Source organism: Haemorhous mexicanus, chromosome 8 (genome assembly GCF_027477595.1).
Source record: "Haemorhous mexicanus isolate bHaeMex1 chromosome 8, bHaeMex1.pri, whole genome shotgun sequence".
In the NCBI taxonomy this organism is placed as follows: Eukaryota; Metazoa; Chordata; class Aves; order Passeriformes; family Fringillidae; genus Haemorhous; species Haemorhous mexicanus.
This window is the reverse complement of record NC_082348.1, coordinates 10,312,224-10,333,700: the sequence shown is the minus strand read 5'-3', so window position 1 is coordinate 10,333,700 and position 21,477 is coordinate 10,312,224. Positions and strand designations below refer to the sequence as shown.

At 38.8% G+C, this 21,477-nt stretch overlaps 1 protein-coding gene across 1 annotated transcript in view; it reads right to left on the bottom strand.

The window, feature by feature from the left end:
• The window catches only part of MYLK (myosin light chain kinase), a 192,204-nt gene that overhangs the window by 40,429 nt on the left and 130,298 nt on the right, over positions 1–21,477 (bottom strand). The window contains exons 17-21 of the mRNA XM_059852710.1: positions 20,626–20,742; positions 17,206–17,286; positions 6,164–6,214; positions 4,453–4,580; positions 923–1,076 (exon numbers count right to left, since the gene is read on the bottom strand). Coding sequence (XP_059708693.1) covers positions 923–1,076; positions 4,453–4,580; positions 6,164–6,214; positions 17,206–17,286; positions 20,626–20,742 — 531 coding nt within the window. The remainder of the gene's footprint in view (positions 1–922; positions 1,077–4,452; positions 4,581–6,163; positions 6,215–17,205; positions 17,287–20,625; positions 20,743–21,477) is intronic.

The following is a 21,477-nucleotide window of genomic DNA, read 5'->3' as shown; positions in this document are numbered from 1 at the left end:
TTAGTTGGAAACAGAGAGCTTGTCATCAGCCAAAACACATGGCAAATTCCTGCACATTGTAAGGATTCTTCACCCAACTCTCCCAAAAGCATCTCTGGGAATCCCACGGTTCTCTGGCACATTTCTTAGTGAAGAGCAAAGCAGGAGGCTGAGATGTAGCTTTATAAGGTTATAGAATTCAAAGACTTTCAAACCAATTAACTCCAAAGGATATAAACCAGTGACTTATATAATAATGAGTCAAGGCTCACACAGTAACAAGATAATAGGAAATGCTGGCCTTGTGCAGCTAAAAAAAAATCCATCTTGCCCAATAACCTGCTACAATTAGCTGCCTGCAGCAGTTGCCTAGGAAAGAGTGAAAAGGAGGGAAATAAAAAGTTTTATCTGCAAATAAACTGCAACTGTCTGCAGTCTGCATGTCTGTGCAGCTGTCCAGAGTCTGCTGCAACAAACCTGATGGCCTGGGAGTGTCACCTGACAAGGCTGCTTGAAGCTTTAAGATACCTGTGTAAAAGCCCACAGATGAAGGGCTCCAAAATATTGAAAACAGACTGTCTTTATTCACTGCTTTCTGTCCCTGTGAAACAATAGACCATGGTAGGAATTTAAAATGGAGAAATGAACTGTTTTTATCTAGTGGGGGGATTTCTTTTTAAGCAGGAGCTATTTTATCTATTTTATACCTTCATCACCATGGAATTAGGAATTTTTCCAAATAAACACAGTATAACCCTACAGATCTTACTTACAGTCCTTATTACAATGTCACTAGCCATTTTTTTAAATACTAGCTCTTATTTCAGTCTTCTTAATGTAACTGATTATTTTATTTAACCTGTTGCATATCATTATATAAAATGCAAATCTAGACTGATGTCTGAAAAATAAGTATATAAATAAAATATTAATTTGGACTTACCAACAACTGTGAGGTTGACTTGTGCTTGTCTGCTGCCAAGTTTGTTCTCTACAACTAGGGTGTAACATCCACAGTGCTCCTGCTTTGTTGATGATATTGTTAGCTTGCTGCTGTTTTCAGCATTCTCAATTTTAATATATTCATTTTCTTGAATCTGCCAAATTAAAAGAAAAATTATGTGATAGATTTCTTTGTATCTGAAAGAGCTCAAAGCACAATCCAATGTTATCATATGAGTGTTAGTTGCAGATAACTCTATTACAGAAGTATGTCCAGCTGATAAACTGTGTAATCCACACACATCATCTAGAAATGCAGTGGAACATTATAAGGGCTCCAGTCCTGCAAAGGCCACAGGGAGCACTGGTGTTCTGGAACCCCACTAAGGAACAGGAGTGTCACTTTTTAAGTTCTCTTTGACAGGCTGAAAGTGCAAACTGTGCAATTGCCAGAAGAGCAAAGTTTGGTCTCCCATATCTTAGAGAAGCCACAGTGGCACAAGGGCTTAGCCTCACTTCATTTGCCATCCCCCTCAGAAGCCCAATGTGCAGACCATCCACAGCTGGGACTGCTGCCCTCTTGTTTTAACCAGGTTCATTCTGTACTTCCACACAAACCAGGGTAGCAGTTTTTTGGGTTTGAACAACTGAGGACAATGTTGGATGAAATGGAGATACAACAGTACAGCTGTACAGAGAGACATTCAAAGAGCACATTGAGCTTTCCCATAGCATTTTAATTTTCTGGAGAAGCAAAAATCCAGATCTCTGCTGAATACCATAGGCATATTATAAGCTAGTTTTTAATTGAAATGGAGCTATCATAGCATAAATGGCCAAGGTGAATTAGATTTTAATCAGCATTAGCTTGAGACATGACAGTTCTTTAAAAACCTCATAATGCTACACTGCAATTACAGAAGCTGTACACTGTGTTCTTATGAAACAGACAACATAATGTCAATGCCCTTCTTCCTCCCACCACTTCCTTCTTAGATAAGTGACTCTTCCAAGCCATTCTCAGAATTTAATTAAAAATGAAGGCTATTTAGTTTGCCTTATCTTGTCCCATATATTCAGAGAAGAAGAAATCAAAAGTTGAAGAACAGGACTTTCCCTGCTCTTTCCTCAACTGAGACAAAACACATGCACTGCTATCTGTCCAAAAGTAACTTTAAAAAGATTTTTTTACAATAACTCAAATAGAAAGTTAGCAAATGGGATTACGTAGGGTTAAACTCTACTTAAAGTTGTTCCATACTTCTGAGATTCTAAACTGTTCCTTTATGCTTCACTAAAATTAGTCAAGGGGTGATACTAGAACTAGATCTGCATTATTCAGAGAAAGCCCAGAAAGGATACAGAGAAAGCCCTGAAGGGATGCAGAGAAATCCTTGAAAGGATGCAGAGACAGCCCTGAAAGGATGCTCAGTGGTTTGCAGTGGTTGTGGGGAACATGAGGTTGGATCTTTGGGATCCTGAAAGAAAGTCACTGGTTATAGTTGAGAAGCTTCAACAGCTGACAGTGTTCAGTGATGGAGTCAGCTGATGAAGCAGCTTTCCAAGGCTTTCCAAGGGTCTCTCCTCTTTAGCTCAGCACAGTTCCAGAATCCCTCTACTGCACTGCCATGGCATACAACAGTATGGGTCACAGATTCATGACATTCCCCTTCTACAAGCAAAAGATACTGTTTTGGAATACCCAAAAGAGAGAGAGAGGCCACTGAGACTCTCCTGCACCTGTGGGAATGTGAGGAAGAACCACGGAGAGGAAGCTGCAGCAAACAGCAGCAGGGCTGAAATCACAGCTCACCAATTGCTGGGTCAGCTCAAATAACAACTACAAATAACTCCCAGTAAACTGTCAAAACACTTGGCTGGTTTTCACTTTTAGGACTGGGAATGGAACAGAGTTGAAATCAACCAGAGTTATAGAAAAGGAAGAAATCCAAGTGTAAAACAATCTGTGATGAAGTGTAAGTGAAAAATAAAGCAAAATTATGGTGCAGCACAGGACACAGTAAGTGGCTCCCCTTTTAAATTAATAAATGAGAGACTGCTGCCCTCATTTGTTGTCCTACAGTGTTTGGTATCCTTCCTGAAGCTTTTTTTTTCTTTCGTACCTCATGCACCAGAATGAATAATTTAAAAAAATTTGTCATTTTAATTTATGATTTTGCAATACTTCACTCTGTCTCACAGTGGATAACTAAAGAAGAAAGTATAAAGATGGTAAAAATAGAATTTTACAAAGGAGAAAGTATCTTGAATCACAGGTTATGGATCTGATATGGCCAAAAGGAGCTGCTAGTCCCTGTTATCACACAGACCTTGCATATAAAAAAGGCCTTAAAATCTAGGTAAATAGGATTGTTGTATTCAACAATGAACTCAGAATTCTGCACAAACCAGAAACTCAGTTTTGAGGGGCACATTTTACCTAAATGCTAAGACAGAGCTTATCAAAATCCGAGCTCAGCTTCAGTGAATGTCACTGAAGCTTCTGAGACCTATTTTTTGTGGAAAACAGTGGTTAACGCCAGTCCTGAAGCTAAAGAAATTTAAGGAAATATAAGAGTTCAGGAAAAAACCTACCCTTTCCCCTAAAGTAAGAGGTCATTTGGAGTTAGCAAGGATGGACTCTGGAATACCCTTTGCACAAACAAACTGTTTTGAATTCTTTCAATTAAATGCTGACATGTCTGGATTTAGAGTCTAAACTTCCTTCTAGGAGGAGATGTTTTTATTTGTGTTCTATAGAGTGCATGACAAGTTCAGAACAAAATAAACAGAACAGCAGTTACAGCAGATATTTATATTTGCTCTGTCCTAGCGTGACACTTCATCTTCCAATCTGAACTTGCATATTGTGTTATTTGATTTAAACTGATTTTAAATAGTTTTGTTAAAGCAACTCTCTTTAGACACTGCCCTTATGGACATGTGATACAGTTTAAAGATATTATTCAAGTAAAAAGAACTTTAAAACTAGGGAGTGGGGGCACTCATGGCATGGATTTTTGTTGTGCCCTGTATGGTGACATTTGTGTTGCAAGACAATTCACTCAAGTTTTTTGTATGGTATTTTGCCCCTCTGACATAACTTTAGACCCAGCATCAACAAAGAAGAGGTCATTTTCAAAGGAGAGAAATGTCCCCTGCGACAGATACTTTTCAGATACCTGTATCTTTCCCATCACTTATCCTTTAATTCATGGTCTGACTTTTCACAAAGAAACTATCATTTGTTACAGGAGGAGACAGGCAGCAAAGGGTCTAAACTGTATCAAGAAAGATTTAGGTTTGGATTAGGAAAAAAATTCTAACGCTGTAGCTATATAAACACTGCAATAATTTGCCAATGGAGCTTGTGAAATCTTCATCAGTGAAATGTTTTCAGTGGAGGTGAGGAGAACATCTGCAGGAACCAGATGGACTTTGCCAGTTCCTCAGGAAGGGAGATAGTCATTGGTGTTCCTTTCCAGATCTGCTTTTTCAGTGGTTGTCAAAAGAGACCAGAAAACAATTTACCTGCTTACGGAATTTCATCCAGGTGCAAGTTATGGGTGCTGTTCCCACCACCTTGGCAAACAATTCCACTGATTCACCTGCACGGACTTTTCTGTCTTCTGGGAACTGAGTAATCTGAGGAGGAGCAGCTGAAGGGGGAAAAACATAAATTAAATAACCCTTTAAATGACCCTCAGTTTTCTTAAAATTCAAAACACATACACTTCTCAGCTCAACTGTTTCACAGCAGCATTTGAATTTCAGATTAGCAGTTACCTGTTGCTTGCAATGAAAAAAATTCCATGGATTTGGTAATTCTAGGGGAGTGAAGCAATAACAATTTACCCATCCAAAGTTTGCTTGTGCAAGACCAAGGTACAGACATCCAAAAGACAGAAACACTGGCACCTACCACCAATTCCAAATCTACAGTTTATGAAATTTTATGTGGATTTTTCAGAAAATCTTCTTTTTCTTTTGAACTATGCATATTTGAAGAATGGCTCCAGATACCTTCTTATCAATTTGCATGTGCTGAGGGGGTCTGCAAAGCTGCTCCCTGATGTCATCAACAGAATTCAGAAAATTTAAGACTCAAGATCTGCCTACAGTTATCTCAGCAGCCAGATAAACATTATGTGGCACAGAAACATCATGAGAGACAAGGAAGGAAATTGATGTCTTTCTCCATCACAATAAATTTTGCCATGAACAATGATGGGTCTTTTTTGTATCACAGTGCTTCTTTTAAACCTTGCAGTCCCATTCATTTCCCTCTGTTCATGAACCAGGCATTCCTCTTTCTGTTCCCTCTAACTGCCTGAGTATCAATAGATGGCAGAACATCTCCTGCTAGCAGTGCTCCTGCCTGGCTCTCAGCTGTGCTGCTGAGTGTCAGACCCCTGGTAGCTGCTAAGCAGAGGCCAGAAATATCATAGGCTGGACAACTCCAGGGTGAAACCTATACTGTTGCTTATAAAAGCAGCATGATAAAAAAATTATTCTTGTGTGTGTGTATTGAAGGGGGCAGAGTTGAGGACATATTGACAGAAATGGTAAGAGGCATTCCCTAAAATTACAATGACCTCGCAGCCAAATGAAACATTCTTTACAAAGCACAGGGCTACTGGGTATGAAAAAAGTGCTTTCTTTTCCTTTTCAAAGTAATTAAAACAAAGTGGGTTCCCCCCACTCTAGACTTGACCTTTTAAAAGTGTTTTTGTTTTGAAAATATCTGAAGGAAGCTAGGCTGAGGTGTATATCTGGCATAGAAAGCAGCTTGAACAGTTTAAAAGTCTGGTAAGTTTTAAGACACTGAAAAGAGGTTCCTATAGGGGAAATTTCCTTGTAATTTTAAATATGGATAGCTTTGCCTCAGAGACTGCAAACACACAAGCAGGTTACCATAATGCCAGTGATGAGGAAAAGCAGAATCTATCACCTTCTCTGTGGTAGCTACTCATACGGAGGATTCTGTGATACACAGAAAAAATTCTTTCACAGGAAGCCAAGGTTTGTTGTGGATATGCAAAAGGGCATCAGTTACACACTACTGACACTTTGTAGGATCTTGCTATAGTCCACCTGAGAGTAACTTCTTTGGATGCTCATAATTTAATTCTTAGCATAGTGTTAACAAGTTGGACTTACCTACCATTTAATCACACATGCAAACAAACTTAGTAGGCAACAGCTGCCCTGGTAAATGTGGGTGACACATGCAACAAATTACCTGCTTTTGGAGGAGTCTTCGGAGCTGGTTTCTTCTTCACTGTTGCTTCACCTAGTTAAAAACAAACAAACAAAACACCATGTGAATTCAAAGGTGAGCTCTGCAAGGAACCAGACTAACCACAAACATCCATAGCAATGCTTTGTTGGCACTTGAAAATATAATATGTTCTTCCAGCATATTAAACTAAAGAATTAAAAATACCTTTAAAAACCACCTTTATTATCCTGGATGATCCTCAGATTATTCAGAGTTGAAGATGAAACTTTTAATAGAATCAAAGAAATCTTCTACACTTCTCCCACAATCTGTCATCATCCATTCCTTACAGCAGTTTAACAGAGGAAAATACTGGGCCAAGACCCATGTCATAGTGAATTTCTGCTCAGATATCCAGCATAATCAATGCTGAATGATCTCAGTTAAAAGTAGAGTAGTTAACACCATATGCTGCTCCTCATACCACTTGTGAGCTCACAAAGAAACAGCTATACATCAAAAGTAAGTATTAGTACTACCCCTTTGCCTCACCCTCTTCCTTAAGCAGGGACAACTTTTTGCTATATTCTCAAAAGAAAATGTCATAGCTACAAAAATATGGCTTAGAACTTGAAATCTGGATCCATAAATTTTTGGAAGACACTGTTCTACAAATTGTGTAGGGTAAGTAGAAGAACTGTAGAGAAAATGGCTATTAACTATTTTTCACAAAACAAGAACTAGAGGCTACCCAATTAAATTACCAGACAGCAGGCATAAGAGAAACACCAAGTTAAATATAACATCCATAATCTACCCTCACAAACAAGTAATGTTTTACAATACAGAAACACAAACAGGTTCAAAAAGACAAATTCATAGGAGTTATGTATAGTGGTGGCCATTAAATGCACCAGTCTGGATGCCTTCAAACCACTGAATTCCAAAAGTGAAGGAGTTCATTCCTTTTACAGCACTCTCTTTTTGCCTGCTATTCTAAGCATCCTGGTCAGAGAATGGCCTCTGCTGTGAAAGAACATTTCTTATTTTCTTGTGCTCAACTAGGCAGCATGATTGAAGTAGTCTGGCTTCTAAGATGTTATTGTCTCCAACGGAAGCAGCATGTGCTAAGTGCTTTTGTGTATCTGGCAGACTATACAGACGTGCCTAGTGACAGTCATAACAGATGAAAAAGTTTTGAATTTTTTGGTCCATTATTTTATTTATTTATTTCAAATTAGAAAGACACTGAGCAGCAAAATATCCCCCGATTTCAGCAGACCAATAAAACCAGTTTTTTGATTTTAAGTCTTTTGGTTGCAGCAAACTACAAGCTGTGCATGATACCCTGGAACACATCATGTGATGCTCCATGAAACCCAGGAGCCATGAGCTGCAAAACCACTGTGGGAATCTAATGCTATGGAGCTCAAACAACAGACAGATTGATTTTCAGAGTAACTGGAGACAGTAGGTGGTGTGGTATAGGATGTGAAAAGACCAAACTACTTAAAAAATATCTAATGGTTTAGCTGTCAACAGCAGTGTTTATTCAGTTCATTCTGAAGAACTTCATGCAGGGAATACAGAAAAGTTTTTTCCACCTTCTTTCCATTTTTTAGTAATTTTCCCTAAAAGTATGCTTGGCTCTTGTATGTTCTGAATGGATTGATTTTGTAGCAACCAGAAACACAAAAATGGAGAGGTAGGATATTCTCACAGTACTTAGGGCTGAGACAAAAAAGAATAGCTGGATATTTCCCAAAGAAGCCTTTTTTTGACAAGTGCCAGCCCAACAGAGCCAGTTAAAGGTTTAGATAAGTACTTGTGACGTGTTTATCCTTGTATTACTGGACTACCAGGCTGTAAGCAAGGTATCTGTCCTTCCACATCTTCCATGGGGCCTTAACCCTCTTTAAACTGATGCCTTCAAAGAGCACAACTACTCATGAAAGGGACACATTACTTTTTGGGCCACTAACAGAGTGACATGTACCCTGGCTGCTGTGGTAAGTGACAGCAAATGTATTTCTACAGCCTCTTTCCTGCCTGAGTTGTACAAGCCAAGGCAGCAAGTGGTGTTTTCAGAGCAGCTTTCCTCTTTGTCGTGGTGTGGTCACACTCTGAGCTGAAACTCTTATTTCAGGTTGGAGCTATATTATGTGGATGAAACTATGTATATGATCAGGTGCCAGCTGGAAGGTCCATAGAGTCTGGCCTCTCATCTGCCCTTAAACATCCCTATTAATGGAAAGAACCCATTAGTTATTAATTAGATGCATAACCCCATGTAAACTCCCTCAGTTGCATGGTTTAGAAACACGTAAACATTTTTGTTTGTGTGCATGCTGTATTCAACATCAGACTCTCTGCTTTTCTCTAAACTGAGCAGAGCTGCAGTGGCTTTTAATAAAAGCTACAGTGACAGGAATTTGATTGCTTCCACACTCCATTAAGCCTGATATGAACAAAGAGCACCAAGGATGAAGAAAAAGCAGCATTTGTCAAGTGCCATCTTGGGCTGCAGACACTGTTGCTATTTTTCAGAAAAAAAGAGCAAATTCCTGAATCCAGCATGATTTTCACTCAAAGATCACTTCTTGGCCAACACTGTGTATTAACTGCAGTACCTTAGTTAATAGGCAAGGTGCATGCATACTGGAACAACTATGCTTAAGCCAGTTTAAAAGATTCTCACCTTAGTAAAGATTTCCATAGCAGCAAAGCAGAGAACATTAACTCATCACTTCTTTCAGCTAGGGCACTGCTTTTTATATGTAGGCACAATTTTTTTGGTTTAAATTATAGTTTTCACCCACCAAGACATTATATTCACTGAACTGAGGATATACAGACTGTCACTGGACTTCATCAAACCATGCAGATTGCCAAGGGTTGCTGGAAGGTCTGGCTGAATATCCTGTTTTGCAGACACAACTATCCCTGAGCAGAAATTAAAGGCTGGGGCAGGGTGGAAGGGGATGAGTACAAGGACAGGTCTCTGGCTCTATGTAGCTGGCTTCTTTGCCCAGTAGTGTACACCCCACTGTTCTTAGGTCTTCGTTAAAAATACCAGCTCATCTTATGCATCTCTTTGAAATGCAACTTTTCTTTTTTTCAAAGGCTGCAGGAAACAGTGGAAAAAAAATCCAGTAAGATTACTCAAAGTTGACAAGGTCAAATGATTGTTTTCATTAAAATATTTGAGCCTCTTGGAAATATTAGTTCAAGTCTGCTTCTGATGCATTTTTTTTTCCTTAAAGATGGTTTGTCTTTCTTTTGGTATTTACATTGAAATGGGCCAGTGCTGAAAATCAGCCTGGAAGTAAAAGGACTAATGAATCTGCCTTCTAGAAACAACATAAACATTACAAGGCAGGTTTGCCTCTTACAGAGCTTGTTTTTGAGTGGGGGGACATAAAGCAAAAAGAGGAAAGTCCCCACCCAGGCTGGTAGTTGCCAGACATTTGGTTGTGCTCTTCCCTTCCCTGATGGTGCAGTCGTGAGAGCAGATATGCTCAGAAGCCTCTGTCTTTCTTTTTTGCTTCCCTTTTTTGGAATTTTACTAAAAATAGGAATAGCCCTCCCCTGAAATGGCTCTCTGCACAACTTGCTTTCATAAAGCATGAAGGAAAACGCTTAGGATCTGAAAAAAACATCAGTACTCAAGATACTATTTCCAACCAATCCATAATTCCTGCTGTCTTCCTTAAGTCACATGCTTAAAATTATGTTCATGTCTTCTGTAGTGATGGATTTCAGCACCTGGTAAACAAGTACAGTTAATACCTAACTCCATTAGCATAAGGAACAAGACCTATCCCTGCCTCTGTCTGCTTGTGGAACAGCCTCATTTTAGCTCAGGAGAGAAGAAGGGTTAATGATATACCCTTACACTACAAGCACATAAAAAACCATTTTCTCCTCATGCAAAACATGTCAAGATTTCATCTTGAACTAAACTGGGTCTTCTTCAGGATTTTTAGAGTTCAAGAGAAACTGAAAAAAGAAGTCATGTCTGTAATGTGTCAGACACCGTGGTAAGAAGAATATTTACGGAAAATTTATGGAAAGCCCAGATTCAAGTATCTGCTCCTTCTTCCCCATCTCACTTGGATCCTTCAGGCTTGTGGAATGTGAGATCATGAGGTCTTTCTCTCCCCCATGTAAATGAATCCCAGTGTAACCTCCTTCAGACCCTTCGGGGTGTAGATATCCAGGTCTGAATCAAAAGTGACTGCTCTCTGCCAATCTTCACTCCTGCCTGCTTTGCCAGAAAGTGTGGAATGACTGAGAGCTAAAAGTAGAGAAAAAAATGAAACATTTGGCCTTGTGTTCAAAGTAGTCAATTATTCTGTTCTGTCCTTGCTACTGTCACAGACCTAGTTGATAGTACAAAAACTCATTACATATTTTAGCACAAACAAGATGAAACAGGAGACAAATGATTGCTACAGGTGTAGCAGAAAGTTTATTCATACATTAATGAACCTGTGCTAATTGCTAGAGAGGAAAATGACAAACACAATGCACTGAACACACAGTTTTCAGTAGCTTGAAAACTTCATCAAGGTTTGGAAGTTTAAACAGTTTCATTTCATTGCATGGCAGAGAGCAAATTTCCTATAGTGTTTCCAAATAACTGTTTAGTATCTAAATACAATAAACCAGAAAGCAACTCTGGTTTAAATTTGATGACAAGCAAAAATTAGAAAACTTAACTCCATGCAAGTCAGTTACTTGAGTTTGTGTGCTGCATAACGGTTTTTTAAAGCTTTTTTTTTAATTATAAACAACTGTCATTTTGTTGCAACATCCCATATTCAGTTTCTAAATCATGCAGAGATAGTCCTTTAATTGAGAAATATACAGCCTCTGCCTTCTGAAAACAAAAATAAAACCCAGGAAATACTCACTTTTGCAGTCACGAGAGAGCTAGGATATACCACCACACTCAGAGCTTTAATATGATCTGGTACACTGAAAATAACTCAGTATTTGAAAACAGCTCAGCTGAAGGAATAAACAATTCCATAGCAGTTTAGCAGCACCATTCTTGAGCAACTTCTACAATTAAAGCAAATCTGAGCAGCACAGAAGAGATCCAGTATCAGAGCTCACAAACAACCCAGGCCATGTAAAATGCTCCAAGAGCTCTGGTAGGAACAAGACAACAAGGTTAGTTTCTTAAGTTCAATTTTAACCTTTTTTATATCCTGGGAGAACATCTACAATTAGACACTAAAAGGCTGTGCCCAGGTGTGTAAAGGCAGGAGTCTAAGGTAGGTTACTACCCTGCTACCCACTCTGTTCCATAGGAAAACACTGCCAGGTCATCTGGACATTCAGGAGCTCCAAATGGTTTCAGTGGGAAAAGCTAGGTGCTATATGCTTTTGGACATTAATTAAGCCAATGGATTTAGTTCCCTGTTTTATAGAGAAGAAATCTAATGCTTCTATTTTATGCCTCAGATGTGCAATTTCTAGCCAATGACTTAACTGTAAATTAATGAAGCATGACACCTCTTCAGTTCTAGGCCACATTGCAAAAACTATTCCTTTTTCTCTCTGTAAGACAGTCAATAAACATTTCTGTCGTCTTCTGTCAACATACAGATATGTAGGATGGACTCCATGAAATACACGTGGAAAATACTGTTCCGTGCCAAGATTAACTCAGAAAATGTCAGTACAATGAGAACTGTAGAGTAACTTGGCAGGGGTTCAAAATACATGCCCAGCATTAGAGAAACAGTGCTGAACAGGGCACTAAGAAGAAGGGATTTGGACAACAAATTAGTGTTTCTCCATTGCTCATTTTATACTAAGTAACAGATTTATTTTTCATCTGTGGAAGCAACCAACCTTCAGAGTCATCAGGTTAAATCCTGCATTGCCTGTTTACCTCAGCCCAACTTGGCTGTCAGGCCTTGTGGCACAGCTATGCACCTTTGGACCCTCGAGCCTCAGGAATGAAGGCAGCACCTCTTATAATTTAGAGATTCAGAGAAATCCTATTTAGGTCTTAAAAACAGCTAATGGCAGTTTGATTTACATGGACTAAGAGCGGAATTTTCAGCTTAGGAAAAAAGATTAATTTTTCCTTGAAAAGTTTGGTTAGAGGCTTCTCTGACAATGTAATTCATATTGTTCCAACACACTAAGTACTTGCACTCACTGTGCAGAAAATGTCTTGGATCTCACAACAGCCAGGAGTAGAGCAGCATGAGCCTTCTGGGAAATGAATGGGACTGAGGGAACTGGCTTGGACAGCCTCATTGACCCTCAAGAGCATCTCAGACTATCCCAGCCACCAAAGAGGTCAGCAGCAGCCACAGAGCACAGCTGCTACCCACTGCCCACACTTCTGCAATTAAAAGAACATCTCTGACCAGAACAGTAACTTCCTTAGTAATTGAGTTCTTCCCTTAGAAAGTGGCACATTTTACACTTAGGGCAAAACAATCTGTCATGAAATGAAGATTTTGAAACATTTCATATTCATCTAAGCTGTGTTTCATATTATTTTCATAGAACAGAAATCAGTAGAAAACCTGAAGTGTTTACTGATTTAATTATATACTAACTAAATAGGACACATCAAGCTTAATGCTTTAATAACATTTTCTTAAAATGGTGCTTGCAGACTTGGATTCTCTGACAAGACTGTTTATTGAAGAGTAAATAACAGACCTGCATGCCAATCACTATGCCACTGACTCATAACTTTTTCATGGTGATTAACATTTAGAATTCTCCCTACTTTGGACAAGAATATAGTAACATAATAAGGGATCCTGTTTAGCATATTTACTTTAATGGTGCATTGTTCCAAAGATGTCACTGCTCAGCCTTGCATTCAAGTACCAATAATGTTAAAAATTCAGATCTGAGAAGGTGACAGTGAAACCTTCTGGAGGATTTGATCTGGATAGTGCCAGTGATGACATTTATTAGTAACCATCAGCAAGAGAATACAGCTACCTGTATTACAGCTGTATTATTATACAGCTACCTAGCCAAAAATGTGTTTGACATGAAATCAAATGTTCTATACAGTAGAACATTTGATTTAAATATAGAAAAGATTTCTATCAGAAGCTACCAAATACTGCTAAATAACTTGCAGGTGTGTAGAAAAAGTTGTTTTCTTTGATGCAATTTAATTTTAAATGAGTAGAAGAACTTACATTTGTGCAATCAAACTCTATGCTGGGTCAGCCCTTCAATGTATGTGGTCTAAATATGAAAACAGTGGGTTTAAGAAGTATTACTCAGATAAGGGAATCCGGGATATCCTGTCAGGTTTTCATAACAATAATTGCAACAGGTGATAATTGCAATTTCTAATATTTACTGGAAGTAGTGCTGTGAATTAGCCCTACAAAAACATTGGGAATTTCTTTCTGAACACTTCAATCCAATGCTTAGATTTATGAGCATTATTTTCGAAAGCATTAAAGTATTTTTTTTCTCTCAGTAGCCATAAGTGGGATACAGTTTCTTCCTACTAGAGTAAAGTTATGTTGCATGTTTCAGCCATAGTGAAGTTAAAAAAACAGAATATAACTGCTGTAATACTCCTTCATTAGCAAATCTTGAAAAAAGCCTTTGAAAAAAGTCCTTTTGGAAAGCTCATGTTTTATGTAAACTATTGTGATGCCACTTAAAAAAATCTGTACTATCCTCAATGCTGCATGCAAATTAATCCCGAGACTGAGGATCAAGAAATCTGGGTTCTAGACTTGCAAGCAAATCTGCCTTGTCTTGGGCTAATTCCTTCTATTTTGGTCCTTTGCTTAAGGACAACAAAATATTTGCAAGCGTGGAGTAGCAATATATTTTTTTTTAAAAAGGAATATTTATTTGTAAACATTCAAATCTTTATTTACTCCTAAAAATCTCAAGCAGAACTTTGATTTTTCCACAGTCTGTTGCGACAAAAACATTTATTTAATAAGCACTGAAGATTTTGCAAGTGGTTTTGGTAATTGAAATAAGCAATTCCCTTTAAGCTTAATTTGAAATAAGTTTTAATTTCAAAGGGAACTGGGTGCCTAAGTCCCTTCACAGCAGTTTCAAAGCTTTCTAGAGAAATGTTCAAGTGGTGAAATTTTTGGCTTAGTGCTTCTGCTACAGGGCTGTGTCAAGCCAGGAGGACCCTTACATTACCCACTGATTGTTCTGGCATGGCACACAGTGTGCAGAATGATAAATAATGAAAGGATCCAACTTTCCACTGCTTCTTTTAGAAGAAACACAACACTCTATTACTCTAACTCAGTAACATTTGACATCCACTGAGCAAAGATCCAAGTGACAAAGCCCAAGTCAGCGCAGTCAGTAAAGAATGAACCAGTTCCAGAGGTGCCCTTCCTCTCTTCTCCCTTTTATTTCACCCAGATTCAAAGGTGAATCTGTTTCTTACTCTCAGGAACAGTATTATTTATTCTATTTATCCTTAGAGGGTTGCATAATTATTACTAAATTCTGGTGACACAATATTAATTCTAAGCAAAATGAAATGCATTGTAAGTTTTGTAATTTGCCAGCATGGGAGCAATCTTTCTGCAGTAAACACTGCAAGCACCCATTCAGAGATGTTGTTCATCACGGAGTGACACACAGCTTCCTTCAAGATGTTCTTTTTCTACACCAGAATCCAGTATGCATTGCATATCAAAGGAAGCAATGGCACAAATTCTGCTTACTACTGGTTTTCTGTAGCTTACAAAGCCCAAGCTTCCAGAAATTAAATAATATTGTCAGAATGAGCAGCCAAATGACCTGAGTCAGCAGCTCACAGTGAGACAAATTCTACAGGTTAACATACTGACAACATTCACTCTTTTCCCCAGAAAGAAATGTATTGATCTTTGCTTTCAGGACCCTAAAGTTAATTACTTTCCTGAAAGTTTCTACTAAGGCAAAAAACCCAAGGATCACTTGTAATTTTTCTGAAGAGAGAAAAGGATGACATAGCTACTAACCATGAAATTTGACTTGCACTGCTTTACAGAATGTGGAAAATAGGGATCTTTTCCTTGAAAAGTATTTCTAAAAAGTACAGAGAATATATAGTCTGTCCTATAGAGTACATACTGCTGTGACTGAATTCACAACTCAAAATTCAGAATTTATTAATTAATAATGCTAATCACATTATGAGGAATTTTTATTCTCTCCTTCTTAACAACAATCTGTACACTCTACTTGCCTTTAGGGCTGTTGGTAACTTGATGTGGCAAACAAAGAAAAGATAAGAGTAGAAATATATCTCTTTATTAGACTGAGACACTTAATTCACAGTTATTCTCTACTACCGTTCTTTTCAATAAATATGCAGTAAAGACAGACAAACATCTGACTTATAAAGCCTATTCTCTCTCAGGTAAGGAACTTTACAGTCTCTGTATCTGATAAGAATTTATCAGTGTAGATTGGAACTGTGTAGTCCACTGGATCTGTTTTGTACATTTTGCCCCTGACAAACATACAAATAAAAACTTATTTCAGAACAAATATTCACATTCCTCAGAGACTCAGATGTTAAAAAACCACCTGTAAAATCTCTGCAGCCAAATCCTTTTAAAATTAAATATGTATTTTTCAAAACTTGTCCAAAAACTCTTTCAAAGCCCAGCTTCCTAACATTCTCTCTAGTCACCTTGATGTTTACTGTGCAGCAGGAAAGACGAGTTAAAGGTATTTTGGGAAAAAAGAGCTTATGAGAAGTTCAAGAACTTGAAATACTGAAATAATATGCCATGTAGAAAAACCATTTCCCATTATTTCAACTTATTTTCCCAATTATTTTGGCAGCCAGAGTTGGTAGCTTCTGTTTTGCTATCTATTTTAATTTCCACTAAAAGCTGTAATTGATAACACTGCTGGGAGGATCAGAGGAAATGTGTGTGTTTTGTGCATAGAAAACACAATTCAAAACACTGTTCTGTGGAGATTTAAACGGCTTAAAAATTTTCTTTTCTATCGATGTTCAATAACAAAATGATTGTTGTTAATTGTTATTATTTATGGCACTTGAAGCTCAGGTGCAGAGGTGGAGCATGTCAGTGTGACTCTTCCCACATCCCCAAAGAGAAGCTGGAGGGAGAGCTATAATGCTCAGCCAGCAACTCAGAAATAGCTGTAGCCCAGGGCATAGTTTTATGTAAGTCACATTTCCAGAAGCACAATTATTACCTGTAATCATCAATCACTATAAAACTGCTCTGAGTCCTGCTGAAAGCAGCTAAAAGTGTTCTTGCTGAAGACCAGATTAGAGATTATTTGTTTTTTATTTTTTGAGGGAGCTGGATAAAATGTTCCATATTTCCATTAAACCACGTCATTACATCTTTTTAGGAACTCACATGGTGGACCATTTTAGATAAACAATTTTCAAAGTCCAGTTTTGATTTAAGAGATATTTGTATCCCTTAATTTCATAAGTTGTACTGGTGTTAGGAATTCCTAAACTGACATTATTGTGCTTCCTTTACCATTTAAACTTTCTTCTCAACCAAATGCAGGTATGCTGAGTAGCAAACATGGGAATTTATAGCTAATTTATTATTTCTGAAAGGATTAGAAGCAAGTTAAGCATTTAGGCTTAAAACAAAGAATGCAAAATTTGCAAAACTGCTCTCCATGGTCATGCCAAAAAAGGACAGATAATTCTACAGGGCATTTCAGTCAAGATGCTTCGCTTACCAGTAGTAAAACTTCATATTGTCTACACAGGACACAGCACAAATTGAAGCAAGCTACTCGAGTATTTCTGTGCTCTTTGAGAGGCAGCCAAAAATAAATCTGTGTCACAAGTTTATTGCACCATTATGAAAAACAGAGAGCAGAGGGGCGAGGTCTGAACTCGCAGTTTGGGCTCTTACTTCTAATCCCCACATGGCAAAAACTCATTTCACATGACTTAAGTGCAAGGGCTAAAGAAACAGCACAGGCTTCTGATCCTATGTCTGCAAACAGAAGGGAATGACCACAGAATCCCAAAGCACTCTTTTGTTTCCACTGGAAACAAAGCAAACCAAATCACAGTCACTTACTCTCTGTTGGCAGCACTGGGGGAAGAGTGGTCTTAGGCTTCTTGGTCTTCTTCTCGGTAGGCTTTGAGGTCTTTGAGGCATCTGCAATCAAAACAAATAATAAAATAGAAATCCTATTTGAAAATCAATAATGAAAAAGCTGTCTAATAAAAGGTTTATTTTGGATCCTTCTGCAAAGTTAGAGGAAATTGCTGTCCTTTAGGGTTTTAAGAAGTATTTTCTGCAGAGATTTGCTGGAAATTTGCTGTCACATTCTGAAAGGAAGAGGGAGTAGAGAGGGAAAAACCCTCTACAAAAGCAGCTGCACTAAGAATCCAAGCCAAGTAAGCAGCTAGACAAGAGGTCCCATCTAAGCTGACAGGTATTTTAGCTGAACAGACCAAATATAATGGGCACAAAGCTGTGTCAGGCAGTGCAGAGAAAAGGGAAACAAAGCCATATCAAAACACAGTTTCATTCAAAAGAAATGATGTAAAGTAATTCTTCTGTTCATTTGTCTATGCAATCAATTCAGATTAACTCATTTTGAAGAGTAACATTTCTTCCATCTGTTTAAATCTTTACAAGAAGATATTCTTGGCCATTTGTTTATTCCTAAATAGAAAGAGAAAAAGGGACACCACAGGACTGAAATTGGTTGGATTCTACTATTTTCACAATTGCACAGCTCTTATCCAAAAACTGCTCATCACTGCAGGCTACACCAACAGCTAGGAGTCAATAAAGCTCCTTTCCATGTGTATCCCACATGAGATATAAATAAAAGGTGCAACTTTTTTTTAAGGTTATTCCAAGCTGAGCATGATCACAGGGCTGGAGCACCTCTCCTGTAACACAGGCTGAGAGAGCTGGGGCAGTTCAGCCTGAAGAGAAAAGGGCTTTGGGGAGACCTTAGAGCCCCTTCCAGTACCTAAACCAGCTCCAAGAGAGCTGGGAGGGACTTTTCACAAGGATCTGTAGGGCCACATCAAGCAGGAATGGCTTTAAGCTGAAGGAGGCAAATTTAGATTAGATATTGGGAAGAAATTCTTCTCTGTGAGAGTCATGAGGCTCTGGCACAGGTTGCCCAAAGAAGTTGTGGACTTCCCATCCATGGGGGTGTTAAAGGCCAGGCTGGATGGGGCTTTGAGCAACCTGATCTGTGGGAAGTAGTCCCTGGCCATGGTAGGGGTTGGAACAAAATGATCTTTAAGGTCCCTTCCAACACAAACTGTTCTAGGATTCTATGACCTAAAATGCAAATCCTAACAAGCTCTGCTTGCTACATTGTTTGATACTGACATTTATCTGTGGAAGAAAGAGTATGATTATAGATTATGATGTCAGCAATGGCTGTATCACATTACAGGCTTCAAATATCCAGCTTTCAGAATATTTGTGAGGGAGAGAGCTGTTAGCTACCATAGAAAAAGATGACATAAATGTTATGGAAACAGCTATTTTAGTCACCTTCTTCTAGATGCCAGTGTGTGAAAATTCATCCAAGTTTCCTTCCTAACAGAGGAAGCAAGAATCTCCTAGTAAATAATTCAGAGCAGAAAGCTGTGTGAGAGTTCAGACACTCAGATTCTACAGATCTGCCAACTGAAGTCAAGCATTTCTCCAATCCCAAGTCCCTGATGTCAAAAGAAATATAATGATTATGGTTACTTAGTCTAAAAATCAGCATTTGGGATCCTGACAGTGGACTGAAGAAGGGAGAAATCTGAACTCTTGTTTTAGATCACAATTCTAATTTAAAAATAACAGTCATCCCCTCTGCCAGTCTCAGACATGGGATATCAGATGGCATCTTTCCTAAATAGCTGGAGTCTGCTATGGTGCAAAAACCTCTTCTCAGTAGCATGCCAGTGGAGGATGAAAAAGGCAGAGGAGACAGCCAGCATGGAGGTAAGGAATGTGGTCACCCTGGTGCCCAACATGATGTGAGCAGTGAGCTCCTACAGCCGTGGCTGCCACCACCACAGAAAGCCAGGCAGCTGAGGTAATGTCATTCACATCACCAGGCCAGCAGCTCACAGCCTCCCAGGAACAAGACTTGGCAAGCCAAACTCTACCTGCAACCTCCTAGAGTATGCATTGTCCTGCAGGAAACTTGATGTGGGAAATAGGCCAAAGGAAGATTGAGGAAGAAAAGCAACTACTTGAAGGAGATCAGAAGACAGAGGAAAAACTCACAAATGACTGAGACATTTAAAAGTTGCTAGGGCAGCTCTAGAGAAATACTGTAGGCTAAGCTTTTGATGATCTCATCCTTCAACACTCGATCTGTGGTGGCTAAGGTGTTTCAGGGACTAGATTTTGCTTAAAGCCTATTATTTGAACTTCAGCACTGACAAAATGTATTACTTTAAATTACAGAACCATAAAAAATAGCTTATCAGATATCTAAGACAGATTACACTGTGACCATAGTATCACAGAAGGTACAGGTATATTAATTGTAATCAGTATTTAATCAATTTCTTTTCCAGTTACATGAAGACTGACCTTTAGTGAAAAGTTACAGAATCACAGTCTTACCTTGTGTCATGTAACATTAGGAAAAAAATAATAGTTCTCTTTTCTAGACCTCCTGCCACAAATACCACATCTGCAACACAGCAGTGAAGGTTCAGTACCCAAGTTCTGTTATTAGGCTTGTTGTCTAGTTTTGTGTTCATTTTAGATCACAATGAAAAGTATCACAGTATTCAGAAATAGGTTCACCAGAAGGTGAGTTGGTAAGAAGGACATTTGGTTACTTAAAGTCCCTTAAATAATTTAAACTTCATGGCAGCTTTATAAGTCTGTGTCACACAGCCTCATCTAGGCCCTGCCCAAGACCAAGACTAATGAACAAGAGTACAGTGTCATCAGCATGACCATGGCTGAAAACAAGTACCTCAGCCTGTAAATTGTCCATGGTCTAAGACTACGGAACACAAGGGTGGCTGAGTTGCTAATTTATTTTTTCTCACTTACACTAGATAATCAAACAACCAAACATCTGTGAATGCAAAGAACTGGGGAGCTGTAGAGTGAGAAATGTGCCACATGCAGTCCTGAGGCAGACTGACACCCAGACTCACTCAGGCCATTCTCACTGGCTCTCAAAGGATGCACACAGCTCAGAAACAAATCTTACAAGTTCAGCTAACTGCTCTAAAAACCTTCTAGAAATACAGTGGGTGGCAGAATACAGATTATTCCACTAAGAATCCAGAGCCCTTGGTTTTGTACTGCCTCTCTGCTCATGCTCCTTTATAGTAGACACTGAATAACCTATTGACCAAAAAGTGCAGAAGGGAAGGGAGTAGAGTTCTTTGTGTGTGTGTGTGTGTGTGTGTGTAAGTAGCCCCTAAAGGTCATTCTTGGGAAATAAGCTGGAAAGGAGGAAGTTCTAAGGAAGGGCTTTCATGTACCCAGCACAGTACTTACCTTCTACGACCACCTTGCAAGCACATTCAGCTTTCCCTGCTGGGTTCTCAGCTATGCACTTGTACTCGCCCCCATCTTCAGGCATGGCCTTCTCAATGGTCAGTGAGCAGAGTGTTCCTGTACAGAGGAGGGAGAGATCAAATGCAGGTTAGGCTGCAGCTCACAAAAACCTTAGTGCTAGTAAGGAGCAGAAGGTGTCAAATGAGCCAGTCCTTCATTACAGGTGATATTTTCTGCTAGAAAAAGCTGTCCCTAAAAATTCAACCTTACTGGAGTTTTATTAATGGTAAGTAAATCAAAAATTGAATCTTATTGCTTTTCCTAGGATACTCCAAGTAGTCCTTGCAGCCCTGAACTGGTCGCTAAAGGCAGAGAAGACCCAGAGCAGCATCGCTGCTGCTTTCTTGTCTTACAGCAGAGATCAGAAGTCCTCACTTGGGTGACTTTTTTCCAAAAGTGCTCATAGTATAGGACTGTAAATAAGAGGGTTACGGTCCAGTGCCCATCATCAATGTTTTGAGTCAGCCTTGTCTCTAGCACTCCTGTCATGTGTGTAGGAGCAGAACTTCAGCTCAGTGCCTAAGTGAAAAATGGAACTGAAAGACATTTTCTTTTTGCTTGAAGTGCCTAATGAATACTGCCTGTAAAACATCCATTAGAAAGTCCAATATATTAGTGGCAATCAAATTTATCACTGCAACAAATTAATTTCTTTCCAAACAAAACCATAAAATTTGACTTAATTGGGTTTGCAGACACAGGATGCGACATAAGCTTGTTATTTACCAAGGGAAGCTTGGTATGACCCAAGGGAAATACATTTCCTCTTAAAAATGAAAACTCTGTGAACCA